Source organism: Mauremys reevesii, linkage group 6, assembly GCF_016161935.1.
Source record: "Mauremys reevesii isolate NIE-2019 linkage group 6, ASM1616193v1, whole genome shotgun sequence".
Taxonomy (NCBI): Eukaryota; Metazoa; Chordata; order Testudines; family Geoemydidae; genus Mauremys; species Mauremys reevesii.
In genome coordinates, this window is record NC_052628.1 from 37,413,182 (window position 1) to 37,429,916 (window position 16,735).

The 16,735-nt window shown below is 39.6% G+C and overlaps 1 protein-coding gene across 8 annotated transcripts in view; it reads left to right on the forward strand.

The window, feature by feature from the left end:
* The window catches only part of KIF2A (kinesin family member 2A), an 87,428-nt gene extending 73,093 nt beyond the window's left edge, over positions 1 to 14,335 (forward strand). For 7 of the 8 annotated variants that reach the window (XM_039543574.1, XM_039543573.1, XM_039543570.1 and 4 more), the window contains exons 17-20: positions 2,654 to 2,804; positions 4,890 to 4,991; positions 8,729 to 8,864; positions 12,579 to 14,335. In XM_039543574.1, coding sequence (XP_039399508.1) covers positions 2,654 to 2,804; positions 4,890 to 4,991; positions 8,729 to 8,864; positions 12,579 to 12,664 — 475 coding nt within the window. In that variant the 3' untranslated portion in view covers positions 12,665 to 14,335. Of the gene's footprint in view, positions 1 to 1,347; positions 1,462 to 2,653; positions 2,805 to 4,889; positions 4,992 to 8,728; positions 8,865 to 12,578 lie in introns of all 8 variants that reach the window. The other variant, XM_039543577.1, reaches the window with a different exon arrangement.
* Positions 14,336 to 16,735: the final 2,400 nt, after the last annotated feature.

The window sequence follows — 16,735 nt, forward strand, 5'->3', positions numbered from 1 at the left end:
AAAATGCAAAGAAGATACCAATGTAAGATTTCTAAAAATAGCTACAGCACTCGACCCAAGGTTTAAGAATCAGAAGTGCCTACCAAAATCTGAGACTGACAAGGTGTGGAGCATGCTTTCAGAAGTCTTAAAGAGCAGCACTCAGATGCAGAAACTACAGAACCTGAACCACCAAAAAAGAAAATCAACCTTCTGCTGGTGGCATCTGACTCAGATGATGAAAATAAACATGCATTGGTCCGCTCTGCTTTGGATCGTTATCAAGCAGAACCCATCATCAGCATGGATGCATGTCCTATGGAATGGTGGTTGAAGATGAAGGGACATATGAATCTTTAGTGCATCTGGCACGTAAATATCTTGTGATGCCGGCTACAACGGTGCCAGGCAAACGCCTGTTCTCACTTTCAGGTGACATTGTAAACAAGAAGCAGGCAGCATTATCTCCTGCAAATTGTAACCGAGTTTGTTTGTCTGAGCGATTGGCTGAAGTAGGACTGAGTGGACTTGGAGGCTCTAAAGTTTTTCATCGTTTCATTTTTCAATGCAGTTATTTTTTGTACATAATTCTACATTTGTAAGTTCAACTTTCATGATAAAGAGATTGCACTACAGTACTAGTATGAGCTGAATTGAAAAACACTATTTCTTTTGTTTTTTATAGTGCAAATATTTGTAATGAAAAATAAATATAAAGTGAGCACTGTACACTTTGTATTCTGTGTTGTAATTGAAATCAATATATTTGAAAATGTAGAAAACATCCAAAAATATTTAAATAAATGGTATTCCATTATTGTTTAACAATGTGCTTAATCACAATTAATTTTTTTAATCACTTGACAGCACTAATCAATTTATAAATAAGTGACTTCCTGCGGATAGTATATGAACTGTAGACACATTAAATAATTGTGCGCAGTTTACAATACGCATGAAACTGGGTAGTATGCAGTTTGAAGTAATTATAATTGGAGTCACTTGATATTTTGAAAAGAGCAATTCCATGGAATATTGAACTTGGGCCAAATTCTGTTCATTATACCAATGTATACCCAGAATAACTCCACTGAAGACAGTGGAATTATTACAAATTTTCACTGCTATAAATGAGCAGAATTTGGCCAGTTGAATTTCCTTAGAAACAAGCTTGAAACTCAAATTTGAGGAAGGCCTAAATGTCTCAACACTGTCTCTAAACATGTTTTATCTTAAAAACAAACTGCTTCATTTGTTTCATTCTTTTCAAAACTATAAGAGAGAATGCTAAATGAAAAGTTGTCATTTTAATTAATGTCTTTACAAGAACACTGTCTTTTAATATGCTGCTGTATCTTGCTGCTGCAGAGTAAAGGAATTTGGAATTAGTCCTTCGGACATTCCCTTCTCACAGAGTAGTGGCAGTCGCTCTGATCTCTCTCCTTCCTATGAGTATGACGACTTTTCTCCTTCGATCACCAGGTCTACTTCATTCTATACATGGAATCTTTATTTTAAGTTTTTCTGTTTAGCTGTATAATTTTACAGACCCAAACCTTCATTTATTCCCTTGCCTTGAGTCATCGCATACTTTGTTTTTGTCCTGTTTGACAGGTGACGGTACTGCATGGTCTGCAATCATCTTCCCAATTTTTTGTTCATTTTTCTTTCTTAAACATTTGAATATTTCATATTCAGGCTTGCTTTTCCCTTCATACATAAAAATGGTGATGTCACCTTTGTAGATTTAGTGGATTGGTTCTCATAAGTCTGTTTTGAGTAATTCTAAGTCTTTGAATTTTATTACCTGATAAAAATAAAAGGAAATGTAATACCTTCTTATTTTTCATTAGTGTAGTGAATCCTATGTATACGTGTGGGGTTTTTGGTTTTTTACTCCATATTAGCAAGTTGTTAAGGTTAATTATTACTGAAGGATATTTGTCTAACCTCTTCGGTTTATTTGCAAATTTGGATTCATTTAGTTCATAAACTTTTTTTAAAGTGGACATCCTTGCTTGAACGGATGATGTCAGCTGCACTTTTGTAAACTGTTTTCATTTTGCTAATGTTCAACTTTTCTAAGAATTTCAGAATTGAAATTGGCTTTAATTAATGATCTGTCCATTCTTTGTGGACACTAGATTGTTAGTGCGAGTAAACAGATTTGGTTTTTAAAGTCAAAAAGTGCTAAATCATTTATTAACCAAAAAGATGCACACAAAGAGAGAGAAATATATTGGTCAGATTTTGTTGTACAATCTGTGAAGCTCCTTACACCAACGATTGCAACTATTATTGACTTTTATACAGTTCTTAAATGTTTATGGTTAGGGTTGTTTTTTCCCCTCCTTGTACCCGTTTATAACAGACAGTCTTGCATTCACCATCTTTAAATCTAAATGGGATGTTTTTCCAACAGATATGTTCTAACTCAACCACAAGTTATTGGCCTTGATGAAATTATATGTCCTGTGTTTATATAGAAGGGCAGACTAGATGATCACAATGGTCCTTTTTTGGCCTTAAAATCACATTAAATTTGTGAAGTTGACATCACCTTTATTAAATAAATTAAATTGCATCTGAATCCATAAGGCTTTAATTTATTTTTGCTATTTTACATAGAACATCATTTATTTTAAAATAAAATATATTTTTTTTGTGATTGTAGAGTGAAGGAACTGACGGTTGATCCTAGTGCTGCAGGAGATATCCGTCCAATTATACACCATGCTCCAAATCAAATTGATGATTTAGAGACACAGTGGGGTGTAGGGAGCTCACCTCAGAGAGATGATCTTAAACTTCTTTGTGAACAAAATGTAAGTAGCGAGTGTGTATATATAATATTGTCTTTGAATTCAACAGTAGATCAGATCCTGAGTAATATATGTTTATAAGGCTACTAGCTACTTGGTTGACTATAGTTAGCCTCTGGACTCTTTCAAATTGTCATATAAAGTTAATGCTGATGCTAAAAATGTGTTTTTGGGGGTTTGCTTTGTTTCAGATTCATTCCCTTTTCCTTGCTGCTAAGGACACTTCAGTAGCACTGCCTGTTTCTTTTAGAAGTTGCTGCTTTTCTCAGGATAGTTTTTCCTAGCATGCCTTCATTCCATATTAGGCAACTGGCAGCATTCTGTAAAGCCCTTTCTTTCCATTATTGCTTCTAGGGCTTTCAGTATTACTACTCCAGATATTTTCCTTTCATGCAAATAGCTGTTTCAAATGATTTTCTTCCCCGCAAGGCTTGCTAGCATGCATTTTTCCATGCTTAACCTTATTTTGCTTTATGCCGATGTTTCTAAATTCACTGCTACAGTTGGGTTTCCCTCAGTGCTGTAGTTGGAGGCTGCCTTAGGATGGGGCTTGACTCCCTCTTCGGGAACAAAACCCAGATCAGTCTGCCTCATGTCCTTAATTACAGGCAGTTTCCTGACCCATCATCTTTTTTGAGCTGCAGAGCATAGAGAACACTTTAGAATGGTTTTGAGAGCTTGTCTATACTTTGAAACTTGCGGACATAACATAGCTATTACAGAATAATTATAATCATTATTACAGTATAAGATGCCATGTGGATGGTCTTATTCTGGGGTTTTTTACCCAAGAAAGCTTATGCGCAAATAAACCTATTAGTCTTTAAGGTGCCACCGGACTCCTTGTTGTTTTTGTGGATACAGACTAACACGGCTACCCCTCTGTTACTTATTCCAGAATCAAAAAAGCAACAGAGTCCTGTGGCATCTTATAGATTAACAGACATACTGGAGCATAAGCTTTCATGGGTGAATACCCACTTTGTCAGACGCATGTGAGCAAGCTTATGCACCAATACGTCTGTTAGTCCATAAGGTGCCACAGGACTCTTTGTTGCTTTTTACGGATCCATACTAACACGGCTACCCCTCTGATACTTTATTCCAGAATAGGTCTTTTGGTAAACTTCCAGGTGTAGACAAGCCCTAATTTAGCTCCAGATTGATTCCTTTGCTTTTCCCTGCTGGATAGTATTTTGGGCTCCTCTTTAGGAGTCTGCTTTCATAACAAAGTCGCAGTGTGCCACAGCTGGGCCTACTTCACCTAAGGTGGAGACAAAGAGCTGCAGGCTTCCTGGGCAGCTCTCTTGCACCTTGCCAAGCAAATCAGTACTGCATCTTTTGCTCTCCGGAAGTCGCCTCTGCCTGCCTCTTTGGCTTTGAGTCTGTCATTGGCCACACCAATTGTGCTGGCTGGAATGACTTTTTAGGCATTGGCACCTCTGTTAGAGAGCACAGTAGAAGTAGACTAATAGGTAGCCAGGTCCCCTGCCTCTTGAGTGATGAGTCTGGTCCTGCCTCTTTAATTGCACCACTGAAGTAAAACTCCGTTTGTGGAAATGGTGAGTATGGATACACAGAGAAGAAAAATTCTTAGGTATCTAATTTGAGCTTTCTTGAGATCCTGTGTTACTTTCCCTGTCCTCGCTGGTGTTGGCAACATCTCCCTGTTTAGTATCTGTGGATCTAATTAACATTTCTTTCTCTTCCAGATCAATAGTAAATATGTAAAAAGAATAGGCTTAATGATTTCTGTGGTTCCCACTCCATGTTTCCTTCTTGGTTTTCTTTTTTTCTTTTTTTTGGTTACTCAGTAGAAGAACTGCTTGGAAATTTATAACAAAAAAGATGAAAAATAAATGAAATTTCATTTGTTTTGCCACTTTTTCCCCCTCCCTTCACCCTATTTCTGATAATATATAGCCAGGTGCAAGAACTTGAAAATGGTACACTCCTGAGTCCCTTTTTCAGCAGTACAGCTTTCTATATATTTCTCTGTTATCTTGGGATAGGATGAAACATCTGTTTAATGTATTAGTTTTAAAGCAAAATTCATCACAGAATAATAAACTTTATTATTTTTTCAAGGAGGAAGAAGTTTCTCCACAGTTGTTTACTTTCCATGAAGCTGTGTCACAAATGGTAGAAATGGAAGAGCAAGTAGTAGAAGACCACAGGGCTGTCTTCCAGGTAAAATACTGATCACTGCATTGTATTTGTATTAATCAAATAGCTCATATTGGCCAGAGGGAAGATCAAACTCTTGGGACATAAAATGTTGTGGTATACTAGTGCAGTCATACCTTCACAAATTCCTAATCACAATTCTTACAGGCAAGGCCATTGTGGCAAGATAGAGTCAGAATCGTATATAATACACCATGTCCCCCAACCACGAACTCCTTTGTCACGGTGGCAGAGGAGAAGCATACTGATATATTGTCTGTGAAACCCAGTGTAACTTCTGTTGTTTTCTTTTCAGAAGCTGATAGTCTTAAAGAAGTCTCATTACCATAAAGCAGTTACTTTTTTTTTTTTTTTTTAAGTATTGAGTTCATTCTTTTGCTTTGGTTCCTTTCTGGTTTTAGTCATGCCTTCCAGTATTAGTGGCTGTGTGTTTTGGGGATGAAGTTTATTTGGCACTAACCCCACAATCTGAGCTTGAAATTTGGCTATCTAATCAAAAGACTATATGTACAAACCAAGACTGATTATAGACAAAGATGCCCCCATCAGTGTCTACAACCAACTAATTCAGAGACTATTTTCATCACGCAGACCTGCCTCTAGTTGCATGATTAGTTATTTTGTGCGGGAGCTAGGTAGGTTGGTTCTTTCACCACAAGCCACTCCATTTAGAAGAATATCACCAAGGACATGGTGTCCTGATTGTGACTAGGGCTCCTAGGCACTCCTGTAATACAAATAATGAGTAGTAATAATAAAGTGCCAGCTCTCGAGGCCTCTAGATCAGGTAAAGAAAAGTCTTTAGGCAGGCTAGAAACTTGACTTACCTGCTCCTAAAGAAATGGTCCTGGTTCTGCTGAGCCAAAATGTTGACCATCTATCTGCTTTTTCTGGGTTGTGGTTTGCCAAGGATTCCCATCTGCAGTTGTTCAGTAGGTAAGATGGGTACTGCATTTTGTGGACAACCTTTAACTATGACAGGATTGATTTGTGTCAGCTACATTGCTTAGTTGTGGAAATTGCACTTCCCACACTTACATTCTTTCCTAGTTTTTGCTGATCCAGACACTTTTCCTATGAATGGATGGTGCTGGGATTTTTTTATGTTGTATATTGGGTATATTTTGTCTTATGAATGTACATTGTAAAAAGCTAACCCTGATTTTCTTACTACAAAAATCCCCCTAAAAACATTGAGCTTTGTGTTTTGTTTAAAGAATGTTGCCAACTTTATGTTGGATAGTGGTCAATGTAGTAATCTTTTGGGGGAAATGAGTATTTAGAAATTCCCTATTAAAATATTCCTTTTTTAGATTGTGTCTGATTAGAATAATCCTCATGGCCATAGAAAGATAAAATATTTTTAAAAAGCTTTAAGGTGATGTATGTATATTTTGTTAAGATTCTTAATAGCGGGTTTTAGAAGAGATATGGAAATGTATTTATTTTGATTTGCCCAAACAAATTAATCAAGCGCCTATTCTGCGCTGTAAGGGCCTTTGACAAATTTATTTGTATCCGCTGTGTTTTTAAAGTAACTTCACCTTGGGCCCAAAACATTAGACTGTAGGAAAATGTTCAGAAGTGTCGCATTTTCAAATGTGATGTAGCGAGCTAGGAGCATAACTCTCATTGAAAGCCACTTGGACTTAGGAGACTAATTGAATGAGTCATTTTTGAAAATGGAACTTAGTCTCCTAAGTCACTTAGCACTTTTGAAAATTGTACCTATTGTCTAGCTCCTTCCTCCCCAAAAGCCTGAGGTAGATGGGTTTTGTGGTGTGCCCTGAAGCTTGAACATTTTGGGCTACTGAGAATTATACTAGAGGACAGGTAAAGAATTCATTCCAATGTTGTGGGTCCATCCTCTAGAACTCTGTCAGCAGCTTTCTCTTTTAAACTGAAATGTTTTCATCTGGAGTGCTTCTGCTGATCATAGCTGCAGCAGGATCTCATTGGGAGAGGGGTAGTCTCCAGAATAGACCAGTTTAAGCCAGTGAACCCCATTGTCCCTTGCCATAGGTCAGCTTTGCACTTCCAGAGTGTTTGAAAGCTGCCCTAAAGCTGGCTTAGCCAACCCCTAGAGGTCTTCCTCAATGTAGGGCAGTGGTTCTCAAACTGTGGGTCAAGACCCCAGTTTAATGGGATTGCCAGGGCTGGTTTAGACTTGCTGGGGCCCGGGCTAAGAGCCAAAGCTTGAGCCCCACCACACAGGGCCAATGCTGAAGCCTAAGGGCGTTAGCCCTGGGTGGCAGGACTCCTAAGAATATAAAAACGGCCATACTGGGTCAGACCAAAGGTCCATCTAGCCCAGTATCCTGTCTTCCAACAGTGGATTCCTTCCAGAAGATGTCGTGGTGAGTCGAAATTATGGGATCGTTTCCCTCTTCTCCAGTTGGATGTTCTCCTTCACTGAGGCTTTCATCCTTCTCAGCAGCACAGAGGCTGTCAGACTGGGGATTGGGCCACTCTGCTGTGTCCCGGAAAGTCTCATCTGTGTACCTCTCTGTCTCCCTTGGCTCCTCTAGTTCAGCCACTCTGGTCTCCAAAGCCTGTACACGGTCTCTGAGGGCCAGAAGCTCCTTGCACCGAATGCACACGTATACCACCTGCCCATAGGGCAGGTAATCATACATGCTGCATTGGGTGAAATAAACTGGATAGCCCCCACTCTGTTGCTGGACTTTTGCCTGCATTATCTTTTTATTTCTGAAGCTCGTTCCTTGGTTGATGTTTTGTTTTTATTGGGGGGTGGTTTTGGCTTTAAGTTTTAAAGAATGTTAAGTTTATCTAGCCCCCCTCCCCCCACACTTCCCCTCTAAACACTCCCCTTTCAGCCGCTCCTGTTCGCTAGCTCCCCTGGTAACTCAGGTTACAGGCCCCCTGTCTGGAGCCGAAGCTCTTGGACTTCGGCTTTGGCCTCCCTTCCTGAGGCGTTAGGACTCAGGTTTCAGTCCCCCCTCTTATACCTATCTCATAGAACTGGAAGGGACCCCAAAAGGTCATTGAGTCCAGCCCCCTGCCTTCGCTAGCAGGACCAAGTACTGATTTTTGCCTCAGATCCCTAAGTGGTCCCCTCAAGGATTGAACTCACAACCCTGGGTTTAGCAGGCTAGTGCTCAAACCACTGAGCTATCCCAGAGTTTTTTGACTCTTGGAGTCGTGTGGTAATTTTCATTGTCAGAAGGAGTCGTGGTACAATGAAGTTTGAGAACCCCTGGTGTAGGGGAATCCTCTTGTGGAGTGGAGCTGTTGTAGTGGCTCCTACGGCACAGACCCCTCCCATAAAGCTTGCTTGGGGGTGTGCCATGGGGTGTCCGAATGGTCCCTTGGAGTTGTGGGCAGCCAACACATACTTGCATCACCAGTCTAGCTCAGTGCATGGTGCCCTTATATCAGGGCTACAAAGGTGGCATCAAGCAGTGACTTCCCCCTCTGCTTGCGGCTATGTTCCAGACTGTAGCAGAGACTTGGGGCCACTATCTTTGGCCATTCCTGACACAGCCATTGGAATGAAGGAACCATGTATAAAACATATTAAAAACCTACAGTTTTTCTACATAGAAAACAAAAATTCAGATACTGAAGTGAATTCGTGTTACAATTCATGAAATTGATTGTCTAGTAAAAGGGTATAAGTAGCTTTGTGAAAGCAGAAAGACTTTGTGAATTCAGCTGTCTGTCTTCAGACTGCCCCTTGGCTAATGCATTCAGCTGTTGTGCATCTTTTGTCTTTTCAGGAATCTATTCGATGGTTGGAAGATGAAAAAGCTCTTCTAGAGATGACTGAAGAAGTAGATTATGATGTGGATTCTTATGCTACACAACTTGAAGCAATCCTAGAACAAAAAATTGACATTCTGACTGAACTCCGAGGTAAGGCTGTGTTTTTTGTCCATTTATGAGTAGGGGTCTACCAAATTCACAGCTGTGAAAAGCACATCACAGACAGTGGAATCTGGTCTCCCTCGTGAAACGTGGCCTCCAGTTGCCCAGCTCAGAAGGCAGAGCGGAGAGTGATAGCTGCTGGCTTTGAAGGCAGTGCCACCGTCAGCAGCAGTGGAGAAGTAAGGGTGGTAATACCGTGACCCCCTAATAAGCTTGCGACTCCCTGTGATGGGTTGCCTCCCTTCAAGATGCCACCTGATGTGCTGAGATACCACTGAGGCCGCTTGTACTGCCAGCATGGGCCCCCTTTAACCTGTCTTGCTGAGCCAGGCTCTTAAGCCTCCTCTAGAATACACACACAGGCAGGGCCACACACAGCTGCAGAAAGACACAGACATAGAGCTCTGGAAGACTCAGCTTAAGGGACTTGCCCCAGCAGTCAGGTGTCCACCTCCCTTGGAGTGCAGACCGAAAGATATATTGTCTTGCCCTGTAGAGAAATCCATACAATGTAAGCTGATACATTAGCCCCCTCCCTCAGTGAGGAGGAAATTATGCACAACTACATTCCCGCCACTCTCGCTGGTTAGAAATTACAGAAACTGGATTTAATATAAAGAAAACAAAATTTATTAACTATAAAAGGCAGATTTAAATTGGTTAAAGGAGTAGCAAACAGAACAAAGCAGATTACTGAGCAAATAAAACAAAACACGCAAACTAAGCTTTATTCACACAAGAAACTTTACAAGAAGTAATTTCTCACTCTAAATGTTGAATTAGACAGAATGCAGAGTTTCTGTAGCTCAGAGTTCTAGTTATTTATTCTTACAGACTGGACCCCTGTCTCAATCTGGACTCACCCCTGCCTTTCCCTTCAGGTTAGTTTCTTTTGTCCCTTCAGGTTCTTTCAGCATTCCTTCTTCTTGGGTAGGCCATGGAGGAGCGTCTGGAATGCCTTCCCTCCCAGCCTTAAATAGAATTTACATAAGGCAAGAAGCCTTTCCCAAACTTGACCCCCTCTTACTGTGAGTGGAAAACTACTAGAAGTCCAAGGTAGTGTTTAGTACCAGGTGGCAGGACCACCTGACCTAGTAGTGTCAGCTAGTCCCGGGACGCCTCGCAGGAAGGAGAGAGATTAGTCTCTTCACAGTCTTGTTGTTTCTTCCTGATGGCCCATCAAATTTGATGGCCTGTTGTGTGGTGGGTGTCTTCCAAATACATACCCAGTTGTAATTGTTACATAGTCCATATTCCTAACTTTAGATACAGAAATGATACATGCAGACAAAGTGGATAATCACATTCAGTAAATCATAACCTTTCCAATCATATCTTACATGAGCCATCTTGCATAAAGTATATCTATGTCATATCCATATCATAAACATATGTTCATAAAGAATATGGAGTGTAATGTCACACTCCTTTTTGGGTCAGGTCCCCCCATTTGAGAAATGCTGTGGAGGAATCATACATTTTTCGTTAGTTGGTCACGGCATACATAGCAAATTTCACAGATGTTACACCTCTGTGAAACTTGCTATGTATGCCATGACCAATCTGTGAAAAATGTGTGATTTCTCCTTGATTTAAGTAGACCCCTATTTATGTGTGCGTTACTTGCTATGGGTTTTTATACATCAAAAGGACTAACTAACAATAATGAGCTATAACTGAACATTGTTATTAATTTTTTCTTCCTCTGTCCTACAACCCATGATCAATACAGAGAGCACTATAGCTCCATTACACCGGATCAAGGAAGCAAATAATCTGTCAGTACCAGTATAGGGGAAAAATTCTTCACTTTGCCCTCCTGGAAGTATGGAACCTATGCTCAGTCCTCCAGCTTTTTCCTCTTTGTCTATCTCTCTGTCCTAGCCCATTCAAACCAACAAAGGAAGGAAACAGTTTAAATGGAATTGCAGGAAAAGGGAAAATAAGGCAGAGAGAAATAAATAGTCTGCCAGTTAACTCCCAACTGCTGCTTTATTTTCCAGCTGTGTATCAGAGGCTGGGGAGACGGCTTCTCTCACATTGTCACTCTTCTAGGTCTGCCCACCAGAGTTTAGATCTGTATCCAGCTATGAACAGCTCTTGCTTACCAATGTGTTCTCAGCTCAGAAGCCTTCATCTCTGCAGCTTGTTTTCAACCTCTCTTTCAATCACATCAGAATGCAGATTCTTCTCAGTGCCCCAGATTCTCTTCAAACTATCTAATCTAGAGCCATTCCTCGCGGCATAATTGGTCACTCCAGTGAGAGTAATGGGGGTGAATTTACACCTCTGAGTCATTGGTTTTGGATATATCTGGATATATTGGGTTTCTTTGAAACCATAATGTTAGGAAGTTCCTTTTAAAAAAACAAACAAAAAAACGAAAAAAGTTTTAGATTTTGCACAATCTGAATATGTCCTGCAGGCCACATGAATGCATTTATTGGATGTGTCCCACGAGTTATATATATAATGCTCCTGCTCTAACACTGTATGTTGGGTTAAGTGTAACTCAAACAGATCTAACAAAAGAATGTTATACTTTCCTTGTGCCACCTGTGAGCCCATTAGCTAGAGGATTGCTTCCTCTGAGGAAGAGAAGTTGATAGACATTGGCAGTGGCTTTGGTGAAGCAGCAAATTGGGCAGCTCCACTCTTTCAAAATCATTACAGGCTGCCTTTGGAATAAGGTGCTGCAAGCATAGCAATTTAGAATAAACACTTGCCTCTATTCATACTTCCTGGTACACTTGCTGCCTATGAATTCTTTGTAGGGTGGGGAAAAAAGAGATGGAAAAGGAAATTATTGCCAGTAATTGTTGTTACTTCTCCCATTCCTCCTCTTGGAGGGTATTGGTCATGGTGATGAGTACTCCAACTCTTTGTTTATTGCTCAGAGATTTTGGAACTAGTTTCCCTATGCTGGCCCCAACTCGACAGTCTTATCTCCTTGTTTCTTGGTAGATGGAGCTGTGTAACTGTCTATGGATTACTGTGTTGTAGGGTGCGAAAAGGAAGACAGTGACAGAATTACCTTTAGACACCCTTCTCTTCCAGCCCCTTTCTCAGTATTCTTTAATTCTCTGGTGTTTTGCAGTGAAATAAATGTGGAGGAATTCTCCATTTGTTGTGTAACTGCAGTCACAAAAGTCCGTTTCTGTGTTATAGGAAAATAGTGGATTCTGGAAGGCATTGTTTTCATTTAGATGTTTTAAATCAGTTATGTCAGTATAAAGAATCATCTCCAATCCAATTCTAGAGATTTTAAAGATAGCACGGGAAATTGCATTAATATGTAGAAACATGTTAGAGGCTTAATCCTGCATTGCTCAGTTGGAGATTTTGTGCGTCTAGCTGATAAGGAGGACGACAGGGAGTGCCTGGAAAGCATACTCTGCATTGAATGCGCTACTGTGAAGTTTCCTAGAAACAGGAGTAAGGCCTAAGAGGGCACAGGTTGCTAAGAAACTTGTTTATATAGGGAGTATTACACTTGAGTTTATGTACTCAAACATGTCCATTATCTTCCCTGGCTCCTTGTTGTCTGTAGCCTCTGCTCACATGTATGGAGGAATGCAACAACCTTGTGCTCTTTGCTGGTGAAATACTTGCAGCCTCAAGACTTGCCTACAAAACACCCACTGAACACAAGCAAGGTGGCATTTCTTTCTTTCTTTTTCTTTCTTTTTTTTCTTTTTAAAGATAAAGTGAAATCTTTCCGGGCAGCTCTACAAGAGGAGGAACAGGCCAGTAAACAGATCAATCCGAAGAGACCACGTGCCCTTTGAAATGGGCCTCTGCTGCTAATGGATCCCCCGGAACCCTCACTGCTGTAACATACAGTTGTTATAAGACGGTGGCTGTAAGAACTCAACTACTTGAAAGCGTAAAAACTTTTGAAGTGTCTGTGGAAATGTCCAGTTTCTCCTTCACCTGAATGACATTTTCAGTTTTGTGTGAAACACTTCAATGATGTCTCCAGAATGCTTCTAGACCAGACAGCACAGCACAACCATGCAGGGTTCAGAGCTGTGAAGCACTTTGTTTAAAACTTTTCATTTATTCAAATTGTGAATTTTATGTTTTGGAAATCTTTGCCATTTTTTTTAATAATGAAGTAAAACTGTGGACTTGAAAAACTTCACTATTTCCTTTTAACTATGTTCAATTTTGTTACAAAGACCAGCTGTGCAGTTTTAAATTGTGTTTGCGTGCATGCACACCTCATCAGTGATTGTACATAACTTCTCTTCTAGAGACAGCTGTGCTAACCTATTCCCATTCTGTGCCTTGATGAAGGCTACTTGACCCTAAATGTCCTTTCTGAAGCACAGCCTTAATAAATGACATTCCTTATTTGTCAATGTAAATTACTTTTATTGTGTGTACATCTTTAATGTGTGTGAGCCCCCCCCCCCTTTTTTTTTGTTGGTGACTAGTTCATTTCACAGGATGTACAACAGCTGGACATTCCATCCTCGTAGAAATCTGGAATCATGATTTGAATACCATAAAGAATGGTTATAAAATGCTAACATTTTCTTTGTAAAGAACAATATAAATTAGTTGATGTATAATAAAAGGTAACATTTAAGTATGGAGGAGAGTTGTATGTTAGAATAATACAGATATACAGTATATGTATGTGTGATAAATGCTGTCTAGAATAACAGTGCAATCTGATCTCTACGTATGGGTAGGAGGACTAAAAGTTCAGGGATCCAGTGACTAGCATAAACAAAATACCTTTTCACAGACTATTTAAAAATTTGGCTTCTGATGCATGACAACTTACATGTGCATTAACTGTAGTTTGCAGATAGTTTGTATGGAGTAGTACTGTTGCTTTAAAGAAAGTAGCTAATGCATATTTTTCCCTTTGTACAGTGCCAGCAGCTGAAAAGTGGGGTGAATCTGTATCATTTTGGATTTGTACAATAGGCTGCACAAACTCTACATAATGCGATATAAATCCCACAGGTACCTGAAGTCTCACAAATAGCACTACGTGTATCCAGAACTTTTTAGGTGGTGGCACTTGAGTTATTTCTGCCAGTCAGTGTCCAAAAGAAAGAAAGAAGGGGGGAAAAAAAAAACAAAAAACCCTTTTATGTAAGAACTTTTGTCAAACAATTGTAGCCCTCTCTGAGTTCTCCCTGTTTCCAGGACAGATTCCAAGAGTTAATATCAGCAGACCCTAGGAATGGTTTTAAACTTGGTTTTTGGAACACAAGCCCATTTATGCTGGGACTGAAGGGAAATAAAGGGAAGGCAATGAAAAGAGAGCTAAATGAGCCAGAGATTCTCAGCATTTAATGTTTGTAACTCCCATAGGAAGGTAGGCTATGGGAGACCCTTGTTGCATCATGGTAAAAAGCTCCTATCTGTAAACATGAAAGCTGAAAAAGCAATGTAGATTTTACACAATGTGTTTAATAAATTAAACAATGAAACATCAATTAGAGATGAGAATTTACTTCTATGAAGCTTGCATTTACTTTGGGAAGGAGTTTACCTTGTGATCACATCTATTGCAATTAGATGTATATGATTTTTTTTTTTAAAAAATCATACTTAAAAGGCACATGGTGCTAGAATGGGTGTTTGTTTTATTGTAATAACCATCCTGTACAGGCTCAAATTGTTTCACTGACTTGAGTCCTTAAACAGGTATATCAAAAGGTACTGATCTTTCACAGCATTCATCTAAGAATGAAATCCATCAAAAAAATTAAGAGGAAAGTGTATTGGATAACTAAGTAAAACTAGCAAAAGTGTTTGTTCATAGTAACTGATGATGCAGGTTAAAAGCATTCCCTGCTGCTTAAATCAAAAGCTTTAATTTAAAATGATCTGAATTGATAAGTCTAAATCTCACTTTCCTCAAGGTTTGAGCCATATCATGTAGAAGATTTATATACAAGAAGTCAAGATAATATGGGTGGCGTTCCTTTAGCAAGTTGCAACCTTTTTGTCTACCTGTAAAGAGTCTTGTGATACATAGTGCTTTAAGATCCTCTGAAATGTGTAATTTAAATGTGATTAATTATGGATTATTGCATCAAACTGCAAATTAAGAATGGTAGATGCTATTCAGATTGTTGTAAGTTTCATGAGAAACTGTGCAGCTAGTTTAAGTATGAATCTGCTGTATTTTAGATAGGCCTGCTCCTATCAATGTCCAATTTTTAAAATAATTCTCCCATGTAAAATACATTTTACTTTCATCACGGCTGATGAGAGATTATTCACTGCCTAGTTATTGCCTCACATCACAAAAGAAATCATGTGGGTTAATAATGGAAAGGCAAGAAGTATGATCACTTATGTATTTCCACTTTAGGGAGAGTAGCTTCTTAGGAACATTCTGCTATAATGGACAGCCAATGATATCTTTATGTGGTAAACAATTCTCCAAAAGGTGATATGCTTAGGCCGAGTTCAAGTGGCTGCTTATAGTAGGAAATCAGGACACTTGCTGATTTGAGGTTTTAAAAGAGTAGGATACCACACCAATTAAGGCCAATTGTCTTAGCTTGCATAGAGGGAAGTTAGAGAATAGAGTCTAAATCCTACCAATGTGTATGAAGTAAAACCTTAGTTTTTACTGACACTTCCCCCTCTCCCACCCCACCAAAAAAATAAATGGGACCAGTGCTGCTGCTACTTCAGTCAGCTTCTGGCTGCAGATTGGTCTGTCAAGCTAGGCTTCCTTATAGAACCTTATGAAAGAGTGAGACATGCTTGTTCCTTGTAAGATGCTGTGCATCAACGCTGTTCCAGGCCCGAAGACCTCCATCACCAGCTGTTGCATTTACAGATTTTGCACTTAAGACCATCAACCAACTCCAGGGCTGCCCAGGGGGGGCACAAGTGGGGCAATTTGCCCCAGGCCCTGCAGGGGCCCCCACAAGAATATAGTATTCTATAGTATTGCAACTTTTTTTTAATGGAAGGGGCCCCTGAAATTGGTTTACCCCAGGCCCCCTGAATCCTCTGGGCAGCCCTGACCAACTCCTCATTGGCAGGGGGAAAAAGGTGTTATAGAATCTAGCTTTGCCTACCACTCCTCTAAGCATGGGCAATTAGCACAAGAGCATTTACTATGTCTTTAGCTGCTACTTAATAGTGTGACCCTGTAGCCCAAAACCTGTAATTCAAACTATGAGCAAAGACTCAGTTTTAGAACTAGGAAATGTTAATGAAACTTACAAAAGGTATTTTAATATTTAACAAAAATGGAATAATGCAGCTAGCATTGTAACTGAATATAGGCAGTAAACTTCTATGTTAAGAATTTAAAGGGAGATGTAAGGGGGGAAATTATGCAAGAAATAGCCTCTCCTGCTTGCCTGGAATAGTAACCTGGTAATATCTGATATATAGCACTTCAGTACTGTACAACTGCCTAGAATTTTGATATAAATATTTAAGTATATGGATCTCTATTGAGACTAGATATACACAGGTTATAGTATTTAATGTATGCAGTTTAGTGAAAAGCCAGTGCTGTTACTGCATATCCTAGGGTTATTTGTGTAAGAAGGCCATATGGACAGTGTGCTGGTGATCTCTGTTCCCAGGTCTGCCACTGACATTTAACCTGTGCTCCTCAGTTACAATCTGTGAAATAAGAGAATACTGCTTACCCAGCCCTATAAAGCACTTTGAGGTTTATAACAGATGGCGTACTTAAGTGTACAGTATGGTTAAGGCAGTTTAAGAAAGTTTAAAGGCACCATACAATGTTTCAGTCAAACTGCATTGTTACTGAAGATTGTTATGTGAAAATAATAGTATATTCTTAGCTGCCTCTGAATGCAATTCAGGGTCTAGCAGTAACAGATGTAACTGCAGCT